The sequence below is a fragment of the Acinonyx jubatus genome, chromosome D4, assembly GCF_027475565.1.
Source record: "Acinonyx jubatus isolate Ajub_Pintada_27869175 chromosome D4, VMU_Ajub_asm_v1.0, whole genome shotgun sequence".
In the NCBI taxonomy this organism is placed as follows: Eukaryota; Metazoa; Chordata; class Mammalia; order Carnivora; family Felidae; genus Acinonyx; species Acinonyx jubatus.
In genome coordinates this window covers 92,835,219-92,861,406 of record NC_069391.1, presented here as the reverse complement: position 1 = coordinate 92,861,406, position 26,188 = coordinate 92,835,219, and the positions used below count along the sequence as shown (strand labels likewise).

Genomic DNA, 26,188 nt, shown 5'->3' with positions numbered 1-26,188 from the left:
ACTCAACTGACTGAGCTACCCAGGTGCCCCAAGAGACTTATTTAACAAATAGATTCACATGACTATGGGGCTGACAAGTCTGAAATAATGTAGGGCTGACTTAACTCAGGAAGGAGTTAATGCTACAGTCCTGAGGCAGAACTCTTTCTTCTGGAAACTTTAGATTTCTTAAGGCTGTCAGCTGATTGGAGCAGCCTCCCCCCGCCATATTATTAAGGGAACCCTTTATTTTAGAGCCACTGTTTTAGATGTTAACCAGAGCTACGCAGTATCTTCACAGAAACACCCACACTAGCACTTGATTAAATAATGGTATCCCAGCCTAGCCAAGGTGACTCCTAAAACTAACTGTCACATTTGTTTTAGCTACACTTTGTCAAAAATGCAACACTAAGCTGAGATGCCTTGGTTTCACTTGGCAGATGAAGTCTAGTTACGGCTGCTGGTTAATAGGAGCAGGTGGAGTGACTGTAATAATTTTCTTCATTAAGACCAATTGGTCTGATGGCCCAGTGTCTGCCTTGAAATTTCTTGAAACTTCTTTCTTTGGCATGTTTTATATTTATTACAAAATTAGACATCTTTAGCAGTGTCCCAGACTAAGCGGGCCACATGTCCGAGTTTACACCTGGAGTGATCACTGTGAAGAGGGTGGCCTTAAAGCAGGCAGTTATGGGGCGCCTGGGTGGCGCAGTCGGTTAAGCGTCCGACTTCAGCCAGGTCACGATCTCGCGGTCCGTGAGTTCGAGCCCCGCGTCAGGCTCTGGGCTGATGGCTCGGAGCCTGGAGCCTGTTTCCGATTCTGTGTCTCCCTCTCTCTCTGCCCCTCCCCTGTTCATGCTCTGTCTCTCTCTGTCCCAAAAATAAATAAAAAACGTTGAAAAAAAAATTTAAAGCAGGCAGTTATGATCTGTTCTGGCTTTAACGTCACAGAAGCCAGCTCAGGGCATGGCCACAGGGGGTCACCTACAGATGGGCTGCTTCTCACTCTAGACTTGGCCATCAACTCTGATGAAGGAGAAGGCGTGTAGACCCTCTTCCATGATGCTCTTCCAGGGGATTAAATGTCAAGTTCCTGTATTCCAGGAGCTGCTGCTCAACTGTCATCTTGCCATTTAAATGAATTAAGTCATAGCTTAGCATAAGCACATACAGAAACTTTTGGCTGATGTTTTTAAGAATTACAAAACAAAAAACCAAGATAGGTATCTTTAAAGTTTCTTCAAGCCGCTCTTTGGTGTTAGTAAGTACAGAGAGCTTTTCCTACACACACATGTGTTCATGTGTACAGAATAATTCTTGCCTAATTTGGACAAGAACTTGAATAAAGATTATCCTTTCTGTTATCTATAAATAAAATTATTAAACCACCTACTTGAGAGATGACTCATCCATTTTAAGTGCAGACTTTTTATGACAGACTGCTAATTTATCCATTGAAGAAAACATGTAAGAGTACTCACAAGTAGGTACGACTAGTTCTTTGCTTTAGGTTGGAAACCTGGAAATATTAACAGATTACTTTAATAACTGGTTTGAACTGTGGGCTTTAGGGTTAGGACTCGGTCCTGGAGCCACCGCACACTGAGCTGAATGCTGCCTCTGCCACTATGAGCCTCAGGCCAGTTGTTGGCCCTGATAGCATCTACCTCACAGGGGAAGACGTGAGAAAGGCCAGGAGGAGTTTGGCAAATGTGGATGCTAGCTGTTACTGTTGTTATTACTTTAAAACCTATACTGAACTTTCTTGGAATCAGAATTTGAAGAATCAGTAGCCCTACTACTTCTAAAATTAAGGAAAAGTCTGTTTACTTAGGTTTTATTTACAACAATTTATTTCACTTTAATCTGCTTTTGTTTCTTTTATTGAATATTCCCTACTTCTCTCCCTTTACCTCAGAACAAGACAAAACACCCTAGCCCTCCTGCCCATATTGTTCGTTCCCTGAAGTCTCTGGCATCAGCTGTTCTTTGATCCGTCTCCTGCTTTGCACATTCACTCTTCCAGACTTTAATTGAATTAAAATCACTTTATATATCACATTTCTCATTTGCCCTCTTGCACTGATGGACGTGTACCCTGGGAAGGGAGGCTCTGTACTGTGCAGGGTCTCTGTGGGTCCTTGGTCAGAAAGGTGACCTTGTTTTAATATTGTTTTTATGTGAAAATATTCTTTTAAGTTTGTTTATTTTGAGAGAGGGAGGAAGGGAGGGAGAGAGAGAATCCCAAGCAGGATCCATACTGTCAGCCCAGAGCCTGACAAGGGGCTCGAACTCACAAACCATGAGATCATGACCTGAGCCGAAATCAAGAGTTGGATGTTCAACTGACTGAGCCACCCAGGTCCCTTTATGTGAAAATACTTGTCAATTATATAAATAACACAATTCTATTGAAGTAGGATTTTTGTCTTTCATCTTTTAAGAAATGCAAGATAAAAGTCATTATTAGTGAATTACCGTATGAAAGATCGAAATGAATCTAACTTTGGGGTAACCAAGTACATGTCGCAAGTTCCTCATTGCTTATTAAAGAATACTGAAAATTTGTCATAGAATGTGAACTTTTTCATGGAAAAGTTTTTAGCAGTAGTTAAAAGACTTTGTATTTTATTCTTCATTGGTGCCAGTGCCCCCTCAAATGCATTCGTGAGGTTAATTATACTGTAAAGGAAAACAAAAAGCCGTCTTTAGTTTTAAAAATATTCACACAAACTGTTTTAGTCAAATATTTACCAACAGGAAAACGTACACTTAAAACTTCTGTGATGGCTATATTAAGTGTAAAATTTATGCATGGGTGCTTCAAATGAGTTGTATTTGTCATTCTTTGTATGCTTCAAAATGTTTATTGGATAATTGTATTTAATTGAACAATAAACTGTAATTGCTGTTTTGTCACTTTAGAGGCTAAAGTCATGTCAGAATTACTGGCCAGTTAATTATGCCACCTTAAACACCTGTGTCCACTGGGAAGCTCACTTACTGACGTGGCTGTGCTGAACCGTTGGTGAATTTCACTGTCTGTGCCTGGACGCCTGCACATCATGTTATATCTAGTCCTGGTTGGGTTATGATAAGCATGGCATCAGCTGACCCTCATTATTTTTGGATCTCATATTTCCAGTCCACCTACTCGCTGAGTTTGTGGCCCCCAGATCAACACAGTGCTTTTGTGGTCATTCATGCGCTGGGGTGAGGGGAGAAGTGTGAGTGCCCAGCCATTTGTTCACACTTCCATCTACTTGTTTCAGGTCTTATCACCGTACATCTGTCTTTCTTGTGGTCCACTTAGTGCCACATATTTTGCATCTTTGTGCCTTTTATTGGTAATTTGGCTGTTTAAAATGTCCCCGTGTGTAGTACTGAAGTACTGACTACTGTCTTAAAGTGCAAGAGGTCCGTGATGTGCCTTACAGAGAGAATGCTGCCAGATAAGCCTCATTCAGGCATGAGCTATAGTGCTGTTGTCTGAGAATTCACTGTTCATAAGTCAACAATGTGTATTAAATAAAGTGTCTTTAAACAGAAACACACGTAAATCACGGTCGTGTGTTGATCAGTAAATGACAATAGGTGACCAGAGGCTTGCAGGAACCTGACACTGTTTCCTCGAGGAGCAGTTGTTGCCTATTCTGTAATTCAGTGTTTGTGGCAACCTTACAGAACATAACTACTGTGAATGGTGGGAATCAGTTGTATTTCTGATGAAGATGAGGGCTTTGAGGTCTGCCTGTCAGGTCTGTCTGGTGTTAAGTTTTAAACATTTTGTTCTCATTTGCAAATTGTATCCTGCATCATTAGTACTGAAGAAGTACCTGCCCAATCCATCAGGGTACAAATGTCCTCAATCTGCTGCTCTGACAATGTGCACTAATAGAATTTCAGGCCAGACTGGGTAGTGAAGAAGTACCTGGGAGAGGAGAAAGTCTTTGATTTTTAGGAAATTCAGGTTTTCCAAAGAGGCAAGTACAAGTTGGCCCTTGAACAACCCGGGTTTGAATTGCATGGGTCCCCTTGTACGCAGGCACTTTTCTTGTTTTTGACAAATTCAGTACAGTACTGTAAATATATTTTCTCTTCCTTAACGTTCTCTTAACCTTTTCTGTAGCTTTATTGTAAGAATATGGTATATGATACATAAAACATACAAAATATTGTTAATTGTTTACGTTCTCAGCAAAGCTTCTGGCTAACAGTCGGCTGTTAGTAGCTCACTTTTGGGGGAGTCAGAAGTTAGATATGGAGTTTTGACTGCATAAGATGGTGGGTGTTGGTGCCCCAATCCTTGTGTTCTTCAGGGGTGAACTGTATGAGATTGTATTTTAGCATCTTAATAAAGTTATTTTCAGTATCTATTATTGTTACTAAGAATTTGATTTGAATAATATTTTTAATGGATAGATTAAATTACCATTTAAATTCATAATCTCGAAGACAGTACCTTTTTTCTGTTAAAACCATGTATTATTATTTTATTCAAAAAATTTTTTTAATGTTTGTTTATTTTTGAGACAGAGACAGCATGAGTGGAGGAGGGGCAGAGAGACAGAGAGGGAGACAGAGAATCCGAAGCAGGCTCCCTGCTGTCAGCACAGAGTGCAATGCAGGGCTTGAACTCACAAACTGTAAGATCATGACCTGAGCCGAAGTCAGAAGCTTAACCAACTGAGCCACCCAGGCGCCCTAGCTATGCATTATTTTAAATATAACTTTAATACTTGGCCTTCTCCTGTCTTTTGTTTAAAAATGGCATACATTCCATATTTTAAAGCGTTGTGTGAAGTCTGGAATCAGAACTGTCCAGAAACTTTCCCAGAGCTCTTTAAAGAGTTTTTGTTACTAGTTTTGTGATGGTAGTGGATTTTCACTGCCTTGTCCTCTTAAATTTCTTTACATGCAGGCTCTAGGCTCTGAGCCATCAGCACAGAGCCCAACGCGGGGCTGAAACACACAAGCCATAAGTTCATGACCTGACTGATGGATGCTCAACCAACTGGGCCACCTAGGCATCCCCCCCCCCTTTTTTTTAATGTTTGTTTATTTTTGAGAGAGAGCACGCCAATGGGCAGAGGGGCAGAAAGAGAGAGGGAAAGAGAGAATCCCAAGCAGGCTCCACACTGTCCGCACAGAGCCTGATGCAGGGCTTGAATTCCTGAGCTGAGATCAAGAGTCAGATGCTTAACCATCTGAGCCCCCCAGGACCTCTTGTTGACCAGTTCTATACTACCCACGTATGCAGGTACTTGATATTTTTAGAGAATTTTGAAGATTTTCTTTTCTAAAATTCATGAAACTGGTAGTCACAAGTCCTGAATTTAAGCCCCACTTTCTGCAGTTGCTTGGCTCTTAAAGGAACACCATTTAATTCTTGATGTTTACTGTCTTGACACAAGGACAGGCTAAATGGAAATCCATTGTGACTTAGAAATTAAATTACAAGATTTGATCGTGGGCTTGGATTAATATTTTATTTCAGAGGAGCTAAAAAGCTTTTCTCCTCACCCTGCCTGCCTTCCATGGAGTCTTCCTCTCACCGACCACCTTATTTCAGTGCACGTGTCTCCCAGCCAGTGGGTTCTAGGTTTACCTAGGGCTGATAGATTGGAATCCTGTTCCTTTTCTTGCCAGCAGTGTGACTTTGGTTTCCTCTTAAAGTTTAATTCAAATCTTTGAAAGCCCTTATTATGAGGCCTTGTGATAAGCACCAGGGTACAGAGATGTGAAAAAACCATCCTGAAAGAGAAGAAAGATAAATAACAAGTGTTAAAATTGCAGTGGAAGAGCTAGAAACGTACCAGGCTGGAGGAATTTGTTTTGCACTCCACAAAAACCAGCGTGATTAATTCTGCTTGAGGAGCTAAGAGAAGTTAAGAGGAGGAGGTGCTTCTCCCCACGGTGTTGTAAAGAACGACTGGCAGTTTACCCAGCCCAACTGTGGGAAGTGTATGCAGGCACATTAAGAGCCCACAGGCACAAAGGAGGACGGTATGCTGGGAAAACTAGGAGGTGCTTCATACAGCCAAAGCATAGGATGTGTGTTAGGAGCCAGATTTTGGAGTGTCCTGTTTGTATGCTGTGCTGAGCAATTTCCAGTACACAAAAGTAGACAATAAAATGAACACCTATGAACTCACCCAGTTTCACTACTTACCAACATTTTCCTACTCTTGTCTCATCTGTTTTCTCCCCACCCAATTTTTTATAAAAGCAAAGTGCAGGTGTTCATTTCACCCCTACATACCTGCTGACTTCTAAACTGTGCACAGTGGGAACTGCTGCAGGGTTTTAAAGAAGGGATCAGAGCAAGGTTTGCAGCTCATCAACGGGAGCACATATTGTCTGGACGACCAGGGTCAGGGACCAGGTAGCAAGTGAGAAAATGTCTTCATTGGAGCAGTTGATTTAGAGCTACACATATTTATTAAAATGAATTAAGTTTTGGCCTCTTCCCGTATGCTTGGTGTAAAAATATATAAAATAGGTGTACATATTTCATATCCCCTCTTCTCCAGTTTCTCCTAAAAAACAAACTCTTCCCCCTTTTTTCCTTTTCTAAAGCATGTTTAGAAATTTGTTAGAATGGTTTTTGTTGTTTTTTTAAGTTCATTTTATTTCTGAGAGTGTGAGCAAGGGAGGGGCAGAGAAAGAGGGAGACAGGATCTGAAGCAGGTGCCGTGCTGACAGCAGAGAGCCTGATGTGGGGCTTGAACCCACAAACCATGAGATCATGACCTGAGCCAAAGTCAGACACTTAACTGATTGAGCCACCCAGGCGCCCCTAGAATGTTTTTAAATGATAATTTGCATTTAATGCTTCAAATTATTCTGTTTGGGGGCAAAAAAAAAAAATAAATTGGAGCATTTAGAAAATAAGAATTACAAGTAATTAGGGGATCACATTGTACATTTGACCTTTGTTTCTGTTTTCCTCTCCAGGGCCTGCTATCTTTTCTGAGTGCCCCCCTCATAGGCGCTCTGTCTGATGTGTGGGGGAGGAAACCCTTTCTCCTGGGCACCGTCTTCTTCACCTGCTTCCCAATTCCACTGATGAGGATCAGCCCGTGGTGAGTGGCTTGACCTTCCACCATCATGACTATCTGTTTGGGGTCACATGTGAATAGTACATCTGCAGAGCATTTCTTAACTGTTTCAAAGCAGTTGGTACCTGTGTTTTTATTTAATCTCTTTGATAATACTGAAAGCCAGTTTGGGCTTTAAGACATTTAAAGATGTTGCCATGAGGTCAATTAAAGGATTGGGTCCTGGGAGGGGGTGTACCATCTCTGTACTCAACCCTTGTGACTGCAAATGTGTTTTTGTCAGCTCACTGCTCTAGGGCACTGTATGAACACAGTTTATATCAATAGACAGGAGTCACTTTTGAGTACATTGTAGTTATTAGACCAATAGCCTATTCTCACTCATAATAGGAATTTGAATTTGATCTCATTTTTCATGATAGAGAGTATTTACATGTAACCAAGTCTCTTCAGTTACCAGGGATGGGTTGGAATTTGTACCTGAGCTGTACCTTAGTTGTTTTTCTTAGTTCCAGAGGATGGTATTTGGCCAAAATGCTGAGATGTTCTTCATAAGGTGTAAAGAACATACCTTAGAATGGAAGGGGTTGTTGTTGTTTTAATGCAGTATTTATTGGCTTGGGTAAATGTCATTTGATTATCTCATAATTTTTTGTCAATATTTGTTACATTGTAAATATGTTGGGTACCCATGGTGGGTCATTTTATTTTCTCCCAGATGATGAATCTTATAAAATACTTTTTGATATTGAGTCTTTATGTCCAAGAACAAGTCATGCTTTTCTGATAAATGAGGGCTTTTTTTTTTTTAATGTCCTCTCAATACCTTAAAATATTTTTCTTTAGATCTTTAAATGATTTTGCCTCTTCCAGTTTTCATGCTGTTGCTTTTGCTACTTACATTGACTAATGAAGAATGTTAAATAAAAGTGATAATTGTGGACCTAACATTTTCATGTATATAAAGGAAATGTTACAGTGTTTCATCATTTAAGTATTAAGGTAGCTTTTGTGTTTTAAAATATTATCTATCACTATGATGAATTATATTAATGTATTTTCTAATCTTGGAATATCCTTTGCCCTAGGATAAATCCTACTTTTTGTTCTGTGAGATTTTCTTTGTTGGTATCTTAACAATATTTATTTAAAAGCATCTGTGCATATGATTGAAATTTTTAGTGTTCAATACATTAATACTTTTGTTATGATTTCTGCCTTTGTGTAGCTCTCTTAAAGTCATATGCTGTATGTGTCTTTTTCTTAGCTAAAGCTAGGAAATTTTAAGTTTTTATTTCTCTTCTGTTGGCTACCTTTAAGATTGTATCTTTACTTAATCCCCTTATTCTTTCATTTTTTCACCTGCATGTACTGACATCCTTTGAGCAATTACAAAATTGGTATGTTTCTACTTCTTCCCCATCCTGATTATCAATTTATTAGTAGTCCATTATATCTTTAAATATACATATACATGTATTTGGTTTTATTTGTTTATAATCTTTACATAATATCATTAGCTCTGGTTATGAAAGTGTATGCACACTGCCACCTCTCTTCCAGGTAATTAAAATAATCTTTTTATAGGTGGTATTTTGCGATGATTTCTGTGTCTGGAGTCTTCTCGGTCACATTCTCTGTGATATTTGCTTATGTAGCTGATGTCACTCAGGAACATGAGCGAAGTACTGCTTATGGATGGGTAAGATTATAGTTTATGTATTGTAACCAGAGAAGTATTTATAATTAAATTGTGTTAAAGTGTTAAGTATTAAAAAAAAAATTGTAAATACTGACTTACATAAAATCTACAGCAATGAAAATAAAAAAGATTTATGAAGTTTAAAAAAACATTTTTTTTAATATTTTTATTTAGTTTTGAGACAGAGAGACAGATCATGAGCGGGGGAAGGGCAGAGAGGGAGGGAGACACAGAATCCAAAGCAGGCTCCAGGCTCTAAGCTGTCAGCACAGAGCCTGACACGGGGCTCGAACTCATGGACCGTGAGATCATGACCTGAGCTGAAGTCAGATGCTTAACCGACTGAGCCACCCAGGCGCCCCTAGGAAATTGATGAAGTTTAAAGTAGCCAGATGGAAATTGCTAATAATGTATAATAATGTATAGGGTTGGAAGTTTGTCAGGAATGTGAGTTGTTGACTGCAAAATATTTTAAAAAGTTGATTTGTTTCTTGTTGGCTTATGTCTTGAGGAACCATAAACAGTAAACTGGTGCTGAGATAAGTCCCCATGCACCTAATTCACAGTTAGGGAGATGTTGTGCCTCAACCATGTTAATCCACTGTTACTATATTTATTGCTGCTTGCATGTCGCAGGCACTTACTTGGGATATGGTACTGTGTAATTGTGGAGTGCTTAATGAAAGTTACAGGAGATCTCTTCTTGGTAAGTGTTAGATAATTTCTGATTTTCCGAAGTGTGATGATGGCATTGCAGTTTCGTAGGGAAGAAAGACTTGTAGGAGATGGAGGCTAAAGCCCTTTAGCTCAGTGTCTTGACTACTCATGTGGCTCAGAGGAAAAGATGTCATGTGAGCATGTGTGGGCGTGTGTCCAGTGTGTGAACTTGCTGAGGTATGTGCGTGTTGTTGCAGGGGGATAATTACCCCTTCTTCTAGGTTCTTTGGCCTAATGATTAAACTGACACAGATTAATAGGAGGGAAACACTTAATTTTGTATAGAGCTCCAAAGACATGAGAGAGTTGGACGCAGTTGAGACTTATATGCCATCCTGAGCTAAGGAAAAGAGGGTAGGGGTCTTGGGCTTTGGAGGGGAGGAAGACAGTTCACAGGAAGATGGGAAGAACAAATGTTTGGTAAGTAAATGTGTGCCATGCCATGCAGATAAGTCTTTCTGATATAAAAAGTTATTTCTGGCATAACTCTCTTCCTGATATAGGCCCCTGTCTGAATTCTTTCAGGCATTAAAAGAAAGGCAAAAAAGCTTTCCCTGAGCCTGCTGTGTCTTAATTGCCTACAGTTCAAAACAGTCCACATGAAAAGTGGTGTAGTTGGGGTGGTGCATTCTCCACTTGTTCTCTCAAGTTCCCTGTGTTTGAAATGTTTACATTGAGAAAAGGTGGATAAAAAGGAGTGATCTAGCTGTTGAACACGTTGGAGGAGGACTGAATGCCAGAAACCCACATTATCTCTCCCCTTTCCCAAGTCTTGCTCTTCCTTTCAAATCTCACTTCCTGGAGGCGCCTGCATGGGTCAGTTGAGTGACCAACTTTGGCTCAGGTCATGATCTCTCAATTCGTGAGTTTAAGCCCTAACAGCTCTGTGCCCACTTCAGATACTCTGTCCCCGCCCCCCTCCCCTACTTGCACTCTCTTACGTTTTACTTTTTGCATATTTTAAGAAACTAAACTTCACTAATACCTATTTCAGTGTACCATTTAGGGAGGAAGAATTATAGGTGGAGAACAGTAGAGGAATTGGTGGGAGGATAGAATCCTGGGCACTGAGGGCCCTAACTGAATTGGGCTGTGTTAGAAGGACAGGTGGACCTACCTCTCTGTGTCTGAGAGCATCCACCCTGTTTTGCCAATCTGAGTCCACTGGGAGGCTTTCAGCTCTTCAGATACATAGACTCATAAGTCTTAAGCTTGTTTCCTAAACTCTGTTTTGAAAGCTTAAAGATTGTCATTAAGATTTCTGCCTTTGTTAGGGGTGCCTGGGTAGCTCAGCTGGTTGAATGTATGGCTCCTGATTTCATCTCAGGTCTTGATCTCACAGTTCATGGGATCAAGCCCCATGTTGGGCTCTGTGCTGAGAGTGTAGGCCTGCTTGGGATTCTCTCTTTCCCTCTCTCTCTGCTCCTCCTCTGCATTCTCTCTCTTTCTCTCCCCTCTCCCCGCCCCCCCCCCCAAAATAAGTAAACAAAAAAAGATTTCTGCCTTTGCTAATTTCAGGTTTTCTCTATGGCAGTTTACAAATATTTAAATTGTAGAAATACCAGAGAATAGAGCACCTCTTTCTCAGAGCGGTGTAGGGGGCAGCACATGGATGAGAAAGATGAATTTAAAAGTTCAACATAGAGGCATGTGGATGGCTCAGTGCCCTTGATTTCCAGGGCTTGATTTCGGCATCCAGCTCTTGATTTTGGCTCAGGTCATGATCTGGGCTCAGGTCACGATCTCACAGTTGTGAGATTAAGCCCTGTGTTGGGCTCTGTGCTGGGCCTGGAGACTCTCTCTCTGCCCCCTGCCTGCTCGTGAGTACTCCCTCTCCAAAAAAAGTTTACCATGATTTGGAATGCACCATTTTATTAATGAGCATTAATTTCATTATATCCGAAGTAGCTACTGAGTCCTTTCCAAAGTATTTTGAGGGGAGCTTAGTAGAATGCCATCATTTAAATCGTTGTTCTAGAATAATAATAATTTAAGTCCATTGTTCGCAATGACCAAATCTTGAGTTATTGAACAATGCTTATTTTAGAAAATGTCCATTTGGGATGCCTGGGTGGCTCAGTTGATTTAAGCATCCAACTCTTGATTTTGGCTCAGGTCATGATCTATCTCATGGTTCATGAGTTCATGCCCCTTTTCAGGTGTGCACTGACAGCACAGGACCTGCTTGGGATTCTGCCTCCCTCTCTCTCTGCCCCTACTCTATTCACTCACTCTCTCTCTCTCAAAATAAACTTGAAAAGAAAATGTCCATGTGGCTAGAAGACGGTTATGATGGTAGATAAATGTCATTTTGACAAATAAATAAATTCTTGTTTTCTTCTTTAAACTCAAGTTATCGTTAGATTCTTTAGACTTGGAATGCTGTGGAATTATAAAAAGCAGTTTCAGCTGAAATTTAGCAGATGTAAATCTGACTCTATTTTAGTGGGAAAGATTAATTTTAGAGATTGGAAAATGACTTCTAGTTCTTGCTCATCATATGAACTTAAGACAGCTATTTAACCTTTTTATTGCTGTTTATTTATTTGTACATTGAGTAGAGTGTCTTCTTGGTTTAGGTACAAAAATGCGGTAGAGGATTAAGATAATGAAAAACTTACGAATAAATGACTTTACTGACCCATTTTGTGCAGATAAGAGGTTGTTAGCCCCTGAGAACCCCACAGCAGTGCTGCCGTAGCCATTTGCATGTCATTGTAGTTTATAACGTAGTTACGTGTTTGCCTTGATCTTCTCAAATAATATGGAAAAACCTGAAGGGCAGGAGCTCTGTCTTCTTAGTCAGCTGGTACATAGCAGGTAATTAAATAAACACTGAACCAAGATTCCTGGTCCCCAAATTGGAATTCTCTGCACCTCCTTTTTTTCCCCAGAAAGTTTTTATTGGACTTGCTTTTATAGTGTCTTTAGTGTAATATTAATTTCAGATATATTGTATTTTTACATTTATTTGGAAGGGTGTTGGGTGAAAGAAAAATGTCTTTGGCTAACCAGGAGTCATAATTTTAATAATAGATAATGATTTCAGTGGTTTCTATTAAAATCTAGTAGAAATTTAAATAACCAATTTATATTTTTGGCACTCAATCTGGTTATAATTTGGAGACTGCCCATTTAAGCTTCTGCACATGCAGATTACATTCCAAAGTAAAGGAAGCTGTGTGCAGAGATTCCACATGGATTCAGGTTTGCAAGTGTGACAGTTGGCTTTGTGGTCTCTGGTATTGGATGCAGGTTGGGAGTAACACAAATCAACAGCCCAGGGATCTCTAGTTCAAAAGCTTTGATGTTCTTACAGCTTTTTCTCTAAGAATATCAGGGTTTTTTTCCTTCTCCGTGGTAATGAAATGGTCCCCACATAATGAAATGGTCAGTGTTTTTATTTATTTTATTTTATTTTTTTAATGTTTATTTTTGAGAGAGAGAGACCGAGACAAGAGAGACAGAACACAAGTGGGGGAGGAGCAGAGAGAGGGAGACACAGAATCCGAAACAGGCTCCGGGCTCCGAGCTGTCAGCACAGAGCCCGACGCGGGGCTTGAACTCACAAACCTTGAGATCATGACTTGAGCCGAAGCCAGACGGTCAACCGACTGAGCCATCTAGGCACTCCAAACAGTCAGTGTTTTTAGAATATGAAGTCAACACAGTCCCAGAGTAATTTGTAAGTTTTGTGATCAGCCCTGCAGAAATTTTTGTCGTACTTTTCTCTCCAAATCCCTATTGCCCAATTAAAGAAGACTAAAGTGTATGTTGGTGGGTTTTTTTAATTTTACTTTTTATTTACTTTGAGAGAGAGCAAGCATGCACGAGCAAGGAAGGGGCAGAGAGAGAGGGAGAGAATCCCAAGCAGGCTCTACGCTGTCAGCACGGAGTCCAACCTCACAAGCAGTGAAATCATGACCTGAGCCAAAATCAAGAGTCTGAGCCACCCAGGCGCACCCTAAAGTGTGTGTGTTTTATTTATGGGGAAGGTTTTCTCAATTTTTGTTTCTAATACCATTATTTTTTATTCTTGTAGCTTTCTAGGATATCTTGTTAGTTCATAGTTTATGAACAAGTACTTAAAATGAAATGACTCTTCCATTGTCAAAATGTATGTACAACACATCCCTTTTGTTTTGTTTAAAGCCGGGGAAGGACAGTCATGGTCCGTCCCTTTGGGACTCCACATGAGAACCAGAATTAGGTGTGCACCTGCAGCAGATGGGACTAAGTGAGAGTGTGCCTTCTGTGTGTGTTTGTGGTAGTGGCCAGGACCGTGGATGAGAGTGTGCTTTTCCACAGGTGTCAGCCACCTTTGCAGCAAGTCTGGTGAGCAGCCCGGCCATTGGAGCATACCTTTCAGCCAGTTATGGAGACAGCCTTGTTGTGCTGGTGGCCACAGTGGTGGCTGTTCTGGACATCTGCTTCATCTTATTGGCTGTTCCAGAATCTTTGCCAGAGAAAATGAGGCCGCTTTCCTGGGGAGCTAAGATTTCTTGGAAACAAGCAGACCCTTTTGCGGTAATAAAAACATGAAAATATTGAATATTTCTGCAGCTTCGTGCATCCCATCAGTTGTTGATCCCTTTCTTTCTCCAGGAAAAATAGAAAAAAAAATTGCATATAAGTGACTGTAGTTGTCTATAGGATTATAGATTATAATCCTATAATATAATCAAGGATTATATAGAGTTTATGTTTAAGTCACGCATGTGGTATCATGAGGGAAGAGAGAAGAAAAAATGTTCAGTTAATGCCTGATGAGGGTTTGGGAAGGAAGTTTTTTTTTTCTTATTGCATGGTTATTTTCACTTTTTTTTTTTTTTTTTTTTTTTTTTTAAACAAAATGAAGGTGGCCATTTGAAGTGGTTGTGTTCATTCACTTAAATTCAGAAAAGGTGAATGGGTTTGGCCTGACTGTAGTAGCTATTTTCTCAGTTGTTAATGTACAAGGCTCTGGACTTGGATTTTGTGGACTGAATGGGTTCTTTACTTTTAAAAAGCTTTTACCATTTTTAATTTTTTTGGAAGGATCCCATTAACCACTAGAAAAAGTACTGAGACGAAGAATCTTACCTCTCCCCTTCTCCCTCCCTTGTCTGACATAATATTGTTCTTGAAGAAAAATATATGTGGAAAAAAATAACCAGAGATTTGATTGCTGATTTTAATCACCCAAGTGTACTTGTGAGGAAATAATGTGTATAAGAAAAATAACTCGTGAGAAATTCTTTTCTAAAAAGCCCCCATGACCTAGAGCCCCTGGTCATTTTGTGTGTGCCCTAATGTCAGACATGGAGAAAGAGGTGCTTAGAGAAGGAAACCAGGTATGGACCTGGGAGCCAGTCAGGCCTCCTACTTTCTTGTCATGTAGTGATCAGGTTACACACGGAAATTCATCTGTGAAGCACGACTACTACCGTGTATTCTTTCCAGGCTAGTGTGGGAGTTTTGGTGAGTATATAAGTTAACTCATCTAGTGTCAGGTGTGCAGCAAGGTCTCCATAGACAGAAGCACTTTATCGTCCTCAGCTCACCTTTTGGTCTTCTCAACAATTCTGTGTAAAAAAGGAAGATTCAAAAAACAGTAAGAAGATTGAAAAAGCTGTTACTGGTCAGAGAATCTTGTGACTGACCCCATGACTAGAACATACTTATTTGGCTTCCAGTTTTACAGGCCAATTGAATATTAACATTTTAAAGGATATAGTAAATTTACATATAATAAAAACCCTGAAGTGTTTATAAAGGGGTTATATTATGAATGAAAGAGAGAGACGAGATTTTCTTAAAAGGTTCTGGAGCAGTATTTTTTCAGGATCTATTCACGGGGTGTGTGAACTGGTATGGTTAACAAAGATGAGCAAGTGTTTTTTGTTTTGTTTTTTAAGCTGTAAAACTGTAAACATAAAATTATGAAATTAGGACTTACAGCCATAGTTAATATTTACTTGTTTTTCTAATCTGTTCAACTTTTATAATTCACCCTAATAGATCAAAACAATGAAACCAGTATCCCAGAATATCAGTGATTCAGTCAGTGTCTCCTACTTTTTATGTGTTTCTCTTTCTGCTTATTCCTAGTCACTGAAGAAAGTTGGAAAAGATTCTACTGTCTTACTAATTTGCATCACCGTGTTTCTTTCATACCTTCCTGAAGCTGGACAGTATTCAAGTTTTTTTCTCTATCTCAGACAGGTGGGTAATGGGTGCCTAGTAGCTTTAGAACATGAAGAAATCAAAGATTAGGATTTGTCTAAAGGTATTTTGAGGAAAACCGTATAGCGGAAAAAATGTGTGGACCTGCTTCTAGCTATAGTTTAAGTGTAGGTGCTGACGTATAATTAGCAATCAGGGGAACCTTTAATACAATGATATTTTCAAATACTATAAAATGTTGACTGTGAGAAAAATTTCCTTGAGAGTTAGCATAAACAGAATGTATCATTTAAATTTCACAGAGAGAGGTCAAGTTGATTTGATGTGAACTGACCTGGGACATCTTCAGAAGGCCATAGCTCAACACTGCTGTGGACTTCAAGGGGGCTTGCAAACAGTCATCTAAATAATCTCTCCCTTAACCTTTTTTCTCTTTAAAAATGTATACTTTACCTTGTTCCCCCCAAAAAGGCGGTTAGCTTAAGGCAATTTAAAACCAAGTTCCCTTTCCAACTGTTGTTGTTTCTCTGGGATTGCGGAGACGCATGTTGCCTTCCATTGCAATCCTGCCCCAGTCTTTTACCGATTTCACTGGAAGCCCTTCTATGGCTTATTCCATATGGCAGAGCCGGTCTCCTCCTAAGATAAATTCCTCTCTGTCGGGAGATATTTTTAATTGAAACTTGTTAAACTTGCCATTCTTTTAGTTTTCCTGAGAGTATGAGACTAATGTTTTATATGGTGGTATATAAGTAAAACTGTTTTTGTAAGCAGTTCTATTTCAGTTTTACTCATTTTTTGTGAACAGATGCTGGAGATTTAGAGGGAAGACCAATGAGGTAACATTTAATGTAGAAAATCGTATGTGCTTTTGTAATTAAATTAAAGGTACATCCAGTGTAGGAAAAATGGGAAAACTTAAGGAAGTGAAAAATCATCTTCCTTCAGAATAAGCACCTGTGGATATTTTCTTTTCTACCCTTTTTTCCCACACATATGCTTATGTCACTACCACCAACACTTAACGGTAAATCAGAGTCATTTTACGTTATTTTGTATCTGTGCTCACTTTTAAGAGCAGTTCACGCACACACACACACATACACACACACACACGTTCAAACTGCATTTGGTGTTTGTACATCTGATAAGGAATTTATATCCAGTATAAGTTTTTAACTCAAAAATGAAAAGACCACCCAACTGAAAAAAATTCAAAAAAGACTGAATTGATACTTGCCCAAGGAAGATACACAAATGACCAATAAGCACATGAGAAGATACTGAACATTAGCCATCAAGGAAATGCAAATCAAAATGAGATACCACTTCATACCTGCTAAGATGGCTGTAACCAAAAGACAAGGGTGTGAAGAAATGGAAACTCTGACATGACTGGTGGGAATGTGAAATGGGATAGGCAATTTCTCAAGGTGTTCAGCATAGGGTTCCCAGCAAATCTATTCCTACAACACACATCTACATAGAAACTTTTACAGAAATTTTTGATAATAGCCAAAAAGTAGAAACAACCCAGATGTTCATCAGCTCATGAAATGGATCAACAAATGTGGCAAATCTGTACAACGGGATGTTAACATTTGGCAAGAAAAAGCAGTGAAGCGCTAAGTCTTCAGTGGGGATGAACTGTGGAACATCATGCCAAGTGAAAGAAACTGCAACCATAGATTGTTTGATTGCATTTATGTGAGGTGCTCAGAATAAATAGACCCAGAGACAGAAGTATTATCACTGGCTCGATGGAGGGATGGGCCAGGGCAGTGGGACTCCTAATGTGGTACCATGTTTCTTTGAGGAGTGAGGACATCATCTGCAGTTGTGTTGGTGGTTGCCCAACTCTGTGAATGTGCTAAACTCATTACATATCTAATGGGTGAATTATAGGATATTTCAACTTTATCTCAATAAAGCTGTTTTAAGTATAGATATGTTTATGTTTACAAATATAGGCTGAGAAATAGTCCCTAAATCTCTATTTTCAGGTTCCAGGTTTTTTTTAATTGCATTTGATTGGCAAGTGATAGGCTGTTGTTTGTCAGCAGCCCTGACTTGGGAACCTGAGATTCTAGCTCTTTTATCAGCTAGTTGTGTGACTGGAAGCAAGACAATCATTTATTAAATGAATGGAATGTATAATAGTTTTTAAGTCCTTTTCCCAATTTTTATAGGGTTTCAATAGAGGGCAAAAATATTTAACTTTTTTAAAACTTGATATTTAAAACTTAAAGTGGCCTTTCAGAGCTTCAGTTGAGGTTAAGAGGCTTAGAAATCCTTGCCAGCTCACTTTGGCTGCTCCTGGAATCACCATGGAAGCTTTTTAAACATGCCTGTGGCTGGGCCCAGAGAGTCTGATTTAATTGGTCTCCAGTGGGTTACAGCATTTCATTGCTCCCCCCCTTCCCTGTTGCCCTGATGATTTCAGTGTACAGCCAAAGTTGAGAGCCGCCAACTTGGGTAATGAGCAAATTCTCTGCTGGCAGCACCAAAGTCAAACCATTTTCGTCATATTCTCTCTAGTGTTTGGTGATATTATGTTTGTCTCTTAGTGGGTTGGAGATGGGGATTATTTTTATAGTATCTCTATTACAAAAGTGTTTTCTTTCATTTCCACAGGTCATAGGTTTTGGATCTGTTAAGATTGCGGCATTCATAGCTATGGTAGGAATTCTGTCTATTGTGGCTCAGGTAAGTGACATTTTACCTGTTTTTGTTTTTTTCTTTTCTTTTTTTACATTTTAATTCTGAAATAACTAGATTTACAGGAAACTGCAAAGAAATGTTCATTGAGATCCCCTGCACAATAAGTCTGTACCCCCTCCTCCCCATCCATGGTAACATCTTGTATATCTATGGTACAGTATCAGACCCAGTAAACAGACATGGATAGTCTACAGAACCATTCTACTTTTAATAGAATGTTGAGGTTGTGATTTAGGAAGTTAAGACAACTTTTCAGTACTTGTTAGGATACTTGTTACTCTACTGGGTCAATTCAGATAAAAATTTGCTTTATAACCACTAACAACAGTCTAACTCCAGATACTGCAAAATAATCAGGAGAATGTTTCAGTATTTTAATGTTGAAAATTTAGCAGAAGTAGAAAACAGAAATGAAAATCAGTAACTGTTGCAAACCCTGCTATAATCCCCAGGACTGAAGAGATGTGGTAAATCAGTGCATTAGAATATATATAATGAGTAAAGAGCATTAAATATTCCCTATGTATTATAAATGTAGGACCACAAAAGGCAAGTCATGTGACGACCTTTAACTCACTGACATGCCTGGGTGAATTCAGATACCACATGGAACTGCCTAGAAGCCAATTCCCTAAGATGGCTTCATGCTGCTTTATATAGTAGAGTGCCAAGCAGAGCCCTCTTCTGGGAGAATTCTCTCAGGGAGAAACCAGAAGACTATGGAACTGTTTTGCCTGCACATTAGAATTGACAGGGCTCAAAGGAAGGCATCAAGGCAAAAGCCTTTTATTTCTCCTTACTGAACTGTATCAGTGAATGTAAATTATGTTGAGCTTTCAAGTTGCTTGTGGTTTTGGTTTGTTTTTATAGTAACTGGTTAGTTGACTACCCAGACTCCTCTTTTATTCTCTTTACAGACTATCTGAGCTACTTTTGTGGGGTTTTGTTTTGTTTTGTTTCTCAGCAGCAGAGTATAGATTTGTTAAAATCCAATTTATATCAATCCAACTTTGTGACACTGTTAACCTCCAGCAAAATCCCACATATTCTGTAAATGTTCAGCAGGGGGTTGCTGTTCACTGGTGGTTAAGAGTCTGAGCCATGTCCTTCTCAATCATGATAGTTAAACAGCTTTGATGACCTTTTGGGTAATGCTAGCAAAGCATTAGATGAACAGGCTTTGTGGGAGGAGGCTGAAGGCCCTGAGCCACAGGTCTCAGACCAGGCTATGTGCCAGTAGAGGTCCCTGGCCATCATTAATGGGCTTCCCTCACAGAGCCTGCATCAAATCTATGTGGTCACATGGTTTCTCAAGATTATCTCCTTTGTTTGTAGACAGTCTTTCTTACCATCTTGATGAGATCGTTGGGGAATAAGAATACCGTCCTCCTTGGCTTGGGCTTCCAGATGTTCCAGTTAGCCTGGTATGGTTTTGGATCTCAGGCCTGGTAAGCCTCTCCTTTGGATTCTCATAAACTAACAGACAAAAGCACCCTTGACAGGAACTTGAGTTGGTGAGTGTGAGGTGAAGGAAGCAAGGGTTACTTGGGAGTTTGGTATATTCAACATTTCAGAATCTGTCTTTAGATCTAATTTAGGGAATGATGGATCTGGATAATCTAAGATTGTTTGTTCAGATTACCTTTACCTCAGCGGTGAAGTTTTTATTTAATCCAATGTGTGTGTCGCCTCTTCCAACCCGTCCAATTAGGTCTACTTTTTATACACACTTGTCAATTTTTAGTGACATCACACAGTCCAGAGCAACACAAGAAGACAAGAAAAAATGGTTGTGACAGGGTTCACTGCCATAATTAGCTGAGTGACTTTGAGTAGTGATTTAACCTTTGTAAGAAAGTATCTGAATTAGATGAACACTAAGATCCCCTCCAAAATCATGTGTGCCCTAAGGCAGTTATTACTGCTAGCATATTAGAGTCCCACAAACAGGAAGGTCAAAATAAGCCCTGAAGAACAAAAAGAAATATGTGCCTGGTCACCAAATACCCAAGTTTCTAGCTCCATTTTAAATACTAGAATTGATCCTCATTTTTCGCATGTAAATGGATGACATAACTTAGAGGAACTAAAAATGTGGTCATTGGTTCAGTGGTTGATTCTTCTTGTTCTTTAAGATTTCAGTCTTGTGAACTTTGGTTCAGTAGCTGATTCAGTCGGACTCGTGCTATGTTTAAAGGATTTTGTTGAACTGCAGGGGTTTTTTTTCTTTTCAATAAGGATGTGCATGTTCAGCCCCAAGGAAGTCTGGCCAGGCAGATTTTCGGCCATTAGGGCTGTGTGTTGCTCACACTCCTACTAAATACTGACATGCACTTACGTTCATTTCATGGTGATCCTGAACATCAGGTCTCTGTTGTTTCCACTGGTGGCACATGACACTTCCTTGTGGGGTGGCAAACTGAGCAATTTAAGGGCAGTGTAAAGGTGAGAAGTACAGAGAGAAAAGTGGAAAATCAGTGAAGAAGATGCGTTTATAGAAACAAGAAATCCTTGAAACTTCACTAAGCTTATTACATCTAAAGTTGGTACTGGGAAAACAAGCAGGAAGTACAGATTTCCAAAGAGGTAAAATAAAATAAACATTTTTGAAGAGGGAAAAATAAATACAACAGGAGAAAACAGAAAGCACTTTGTGATCTTGCCAGATTGTACTCTGAACAGCAAGCTGCTTGGGGCTGGCCTGCCGCCTGACTGCAGCCTGTCTTGTCATTGCAGGATGATGTGGGCAGCAGGGACCGTGGCCGCCATGTCCAGCATCACATTTCCTGCAGTCAGTGCCCTTGTCTCTCGGAACGCAGAGTCAGATCAGCAAGGTGAGGTCACTGTCCCCTCGCTGTTTTCCTCTTTCAGCTAAGATAAACCTGGAGTAGGGGAGGCTCATGGAGCACGTGACAGCCATGTGGTCCTTTCTCAGCAACCATGCCTTTCTGTTTTACTTCCTGCGTTGATCTTACAGTCTTTAAATCTGGACTAAGCAGTTAGAAATAGAACTGTTCATTTTCTCTTTTCAGTTTTGACTCCTTTTTTGTGTTACCGTAAGAATTAGCTAGACTATATAATCCTTTTAACAGATGTATGTCAAATAATGAATGATGAACTGGTTAGCAAAGCAGTGAGCTCTTTATTTAATCACTGTAATCACTTCAATTTCTTTAGTTTGGAATCAAAGGCCATTAGCTTAATTTAGGAAGTGATTCTTTGAGAGGATAAAAGATAAATATGTGTAGTTAAATGCACAGTGAGAAACAAAATGAAGACAACCATGTGGAGAATAGCACTCTGCATCTAGACTCTTTTTTATTTATTTTTGAGAGAGAGTGCACACAAGCGTGAGCGGGGGAGGGGCAGAGAGAGAATCCCAAGCAGACTCCACACTGTCAGCACAGAGCCCAACGCAAGGCTCAAACCCACAAACCATGAGATTATGACCTGAGCTGAAGTCAAGAGTTGGATGCTTAACCGACTGAGCCATCTAGGCACCCCTACATCTAGACTCTTACTTCATCCTTCTTGTGCTTCTGGCTTCTCTCTCAGGCAGTTCCTTTTCTTCTCTCTTAATGGCTTACTATATAGTCAGGAAATCGTGAATTTTAGAAAGAAAAATTTTTTAATGTGTTAGAGCCTTTTAAAAAGTTTTAATAAAAAACTAGGCTGGAAAATATTGTTTATTCATTGCACCTAGTTTTCCACATCAGAAATTAACCATCTTATTCACCAGTTTTAAGGTGTCACTTGAGGGGCACCTGGGTGGCTCAGTTGGTTAAGCGTCTGACTTTGGCTCAGGTCATAATCTCACAGTTTGCAAGTTTGAGCGCTGTGTCAGGCTCTGTGCTAACAGCTCGGAGCCTGGAGCCCACTTCGGATTCCGTGTGTCTCTCTCTGCCCCTTCCTCGCTCACACTCTGTGTCTTGTTTCTTTCTCAAAAATTAAACATTAAAAACAAAAATTTAAAGTGTCACTTGAACACCACAAATGCCGTGTGTCACAGTGATTATGGGAGTTCACTGGTCCATGTGTCCTTGGGAGGAATTGTTTCTGAAGATGTGAGCCACCTGTGGGGATGGGCACTGCCCTGAAGTCTGACAGGCACCATCTGGTCTTTCATGACGTGAATTTTCTTTGGCTCCTGTTATGCTCATACGTTTTAGTACAGATGTTTCTCTAAATGTCAGCATACAACATTATTAGAACACATTGTATTAAGTTGAACCTAATGTTTTGAACATTTTTAACTTATGGAAACATCCATTTCATATGCTTCAGGCTAATATTTTATCTGTCATGTTAGAAGCCAGAGATACCTAGAAGTTGGTCCTTCTGGGATTTTTCAGTACAGGTCACCATGAGGAACATGGGAGTACACGGCATTGGGGCTGCTGTGGACTTACACCAGGGCTCTGGGAGACAAAGGGGAGATTCTTAAAGCACCATTAGATAAGTAGAGAAGGAAAATTTCATTCCATAGAAAAGTGGAAATTACCTGTAAATGAGGAATATTAAAGTTTTTCATTTTATTATTCCCCATTTATAGGAAGGATCTAGCTGTTATTGGAGGGCGGGGGGGGGGGGGGCATCCCCAAAAGAGATTTCACAAACATCTCTGTCATTTCTCCTTATAGATCTTAGGGCAGAGTAAGACCATATTAAAAGGACACAGTAAAACCAAGAAAACATTTGTGCACCAAATGAAACTACAGTAGGCTAAAAGTCCCTTATCTACTTTATGTAAGTCCCTAATTTTGAGATGCTTTTCTGAGAAGACCGGCTCCCTTCTCTTTGTTCTGATACAGGAGTTGCCCAGGGGATCATAACTGGAATAAGAGGACTGTGTAATGGCCTGGGGCCAGCACTGTATGGCTTCATATTCTACATGTTCCATGTGGAACTGACTGAGTTGGAATCGGAATTGAATTCTGATAATACTGCCTTGCAGGTAAACTGGTGATAAGTCTAGTTGTATAACAACCACTGTGTCTGATTCCAGCAAATTCTGAACTTAAACTTGGAGAATGTTCTTGTTTATATAATGTTACTATTGTATTTGGTAGTAGTAAGTGCTGTGTTCCGTGCATTCCTGGGATTGGGGAAGGATCATTTCAGTGATTTAATATATTCTTCAAAAGCTCTGTCTTAATCTTGTTCAGAGTCCGTTTTTACCTACTCAAACACTCTGGTCAGAATGCCTTCCTTCCGTGAAGCCCAACCAGGTCAAATAAAAAGTGAGATGGCCTAAATCCCTGCTAGAAACTGAGTAGAGTGCTTTTCGTATTTATTTGATATTTCTTCAGTCCTTCCTTCAAAGCAGTGTTCAGTATTAATTTCTGTATGGAACTGCTCTTCATGTTCATGAACAGAGTGCTGACCTAAGGTTATAGGGTAGGACTGGAGATCCACAACTGCCATCTAAGCAGTTGAGAAGCGGTGCCAAGAGCAGTGACTGGTTGCCCTCTGTCATATTCCGGACACCAAGCTCTGTTAGATTTTGCCTTGATACTTAATGCAACATTTGCTTATGAAAAAAGGATTTACTTTTTGATGGTTTTGGGGAGTCACCTAGGACTAATTTTGGATTGAAGACTAACCTAATTCTTTGTCTCCATTTGTTTCCCTTGCCCATCAGGGAGCTGTCATCCCAGGCCCGCCGTTTTTATTTGGGGCATGTATAGTTCTTATGTCTTTCCTGGTTGCCTTATTCATCCCTGAATATAGTAAAGGCAGTGGAATTCAAAAACACAGCAACAGCATCAGCGGCAGCCTGACCAACATGCCAGAGCGGGGCAGTGATGAGGACATTGAGCCACTGCTGCAAGACAGCAGCATCTGGGAGCTCTCTTCTTTCGAGGAGTCTGGGAATCAGTGCACCGAGCTGTAAACTGGGCAGAAAAGAGGATTCTGCAGATGCCGTCTCTAAGAGCCATGGGGAGCCACACCACATAGGAGATTTCATGGTGCTGGAGGGAAGATATTAGCGGCATCCTTCAGGGCCAGGTTTGAGAAGTGACTCCCTCCACCCTTCTGCCTCCTTCCTCCTCCTGGTTCTTTTCTTCTTTTTGTTTGTACATTAGAACAAGATTTGAAGTACTTTCCTGCAAAGAGTATTGCAGCTCTCAAAGTCATCTGGAGTCCACACTTCAAAACTTAAATAGAAAGATTTCGTATCTGTGGTAGGAAGGCTGGCTTTCCTTGAGTAATTCTGGAGTGATAGCAGTCTTTCCATCTCCCTTTCCGTGTAAGGTGCAGGGTGGTGTGGACAAGAGTTGAGGTGAAAAGTCCCTTCTTACTTTCTTCCTTCCTGTTTCTCTGATCCTTGCCCGCTTAGCCCACAGGTGTTCGTGAGTGGCCACTCCAAGAGTCACTCAGTTTCAGGGATCTCTTGCCTTTGTTCAAAGGTGAAACAAAAACCCAAGTCTTATTCTCCTTTTCCTTCTACTTCCTATTCTTGGCTAGAATGAAATTGAGCATATAAACCTCTGGACATTATTAATACTGATCAGTGATAACCTTTACTAGATAAAGGAAAATTTTCTTAAAAATTTAAATTATGAAGAACTAGCAACTCAGATTGCTAGTGTTTGGGTCAGATCCAGGGTGATTTTACAGAAGAAAAATACACATCAAGTAGTCTGGTGGCAACACAGAAATTGAAGGAAGCTTCTAAGAAAGTTTTTGACAATATAAATATTACTAAGTGAGGATGAGAATTAGTGACTGGATACCGGTAGAGTTTATATCCAAGTTCAGACCATAGAACGTATTATTACCATCTGCTCCTTGCTGCATCTTCTGTGTTTGTCTTCTGAGTTTTTCTCATTCATCACACTCCTGCCTTAACTGCTCTGTAGTGTGCATTTGTTTCCAGTCAGTATTTCCATCTGTTTATCTGACTTTTGAATCTCATGGGAATATGCACATTAAATTCTTTTCTAAAACATGGTGGTTTAGGAAGCTCAGTTTCAGAAATAAGTGTCTTGCTAATTTTTCGAGATGTTTTATGGACAGAAAAATTTACAGATTTATATGTATTTTGCTGCACCAGTAAATGGACCATTAACTAGGGCCCTCCCACCTTTAACAGAGCACTCCTCTGAAAGTTTTATAGGTATGAAATATATGTAGATATTTGTAAGGAGTTTAAAAATTTTTTTTGATGGGGTGCTGTGTAAATCTTGTATTTATAAATGTAATGAAAGTGTTGACAGAAAAATATATATACATTTTTTATAAGGATTGTGTACTGACTGAATACATTTAAAAGAAAATATATTTTGAAACCTGTTCTGCTATGAACAGATAACATATCTTTTTACTATGCTGTTGGTTTTTAAGTTAAGCTTCCTAATGCATAATAAATTTGCAATGGATACTTTTATGTCTTTGGTGTTTCTTTAAAGCAAATAGTACCATCAATCTTAAGGTTCTCTTTTCGGTGGCTATCAGCTAAATTGCTAATCCTTAAGCTAATGCAAAAGATAGGTTTATTTTCAAAAAAAGTGATTGGTAACAGACTCCCTTCAAAAACAAACCATAACTTTTTTTTATTAAAAAAATAACCCAGGGACACAAACGTATTTGTATGCTTGTTTTATTAGCATTATTCACAATGGCCAAACAGTGGAAGCAGCCTGCACGTCCAGTGTTGGATGCATGGATGAAAGTACTGTGGCACACACATACCATGAAATACTCAGCCTAAGAAAGGAAGTTCTGACACACGCCACAACATGGATGAATACTCAAGACCTGCTAAATGAAGTAAGCCAGGCACAAAAGGACTATTATCCACTTCTCTGAAGTAGCTAGTCAAATTCAGACAGAAAGT

General features: G+C 39.7%; 1 protein-coding gene across 2 annotated transcripts in view; it reads left to right on the top strand.

Annotated features, from left to right (window-relative positions):
• The window catches only part of MFSD14B (major facilitator superfamily domain containing 14B), a 72,720-nt gene extending 46,982 nt beyond the window's left edge, over positions 1-25,738 (top strand). For both annotated transcript variants that reach the window (XM_027041292.2, XM_027041291.2), the window contains 9 exons: positions 6,940-7,067; positions 8,631-8,745; positions 13,771-13,989; positions 15,553-15,666; positions 18,262-18,333; positions 19,684-19,796; positions 21,085-21,182; positions 23,160-23,302; positions 23,990-25,738. In XM_027041292.2, coding sequence (XP_026897093.1) covers positions 6,940-7,067; positions 8,631-8,745; positions 13,771-13,989; positions 15,553-15,666; positions 18,262-18,333; positions 19,684-19,796; positions 21,085-21,182; positions 23,160-23,302; positions 23,990-24,241 — 1,254 coding nt within the window. In that variant the 3' untranslated portion in view covers positions 24,242-25,738. The remainder of the gene's footprint in view (positions 1-6,939; positions 7,068-8,630; positions 8,746-13,770; positions 13,990-15,552; positions 15,667-18,261; positions 18,334-19,683; positions 19,797-21,084; positions 21,183-23,159; positions 23,303-23,989) is intronic.
• The last annotated feature ends 450 nt before the right edge of the window (positions 25,739-26,188 follow it).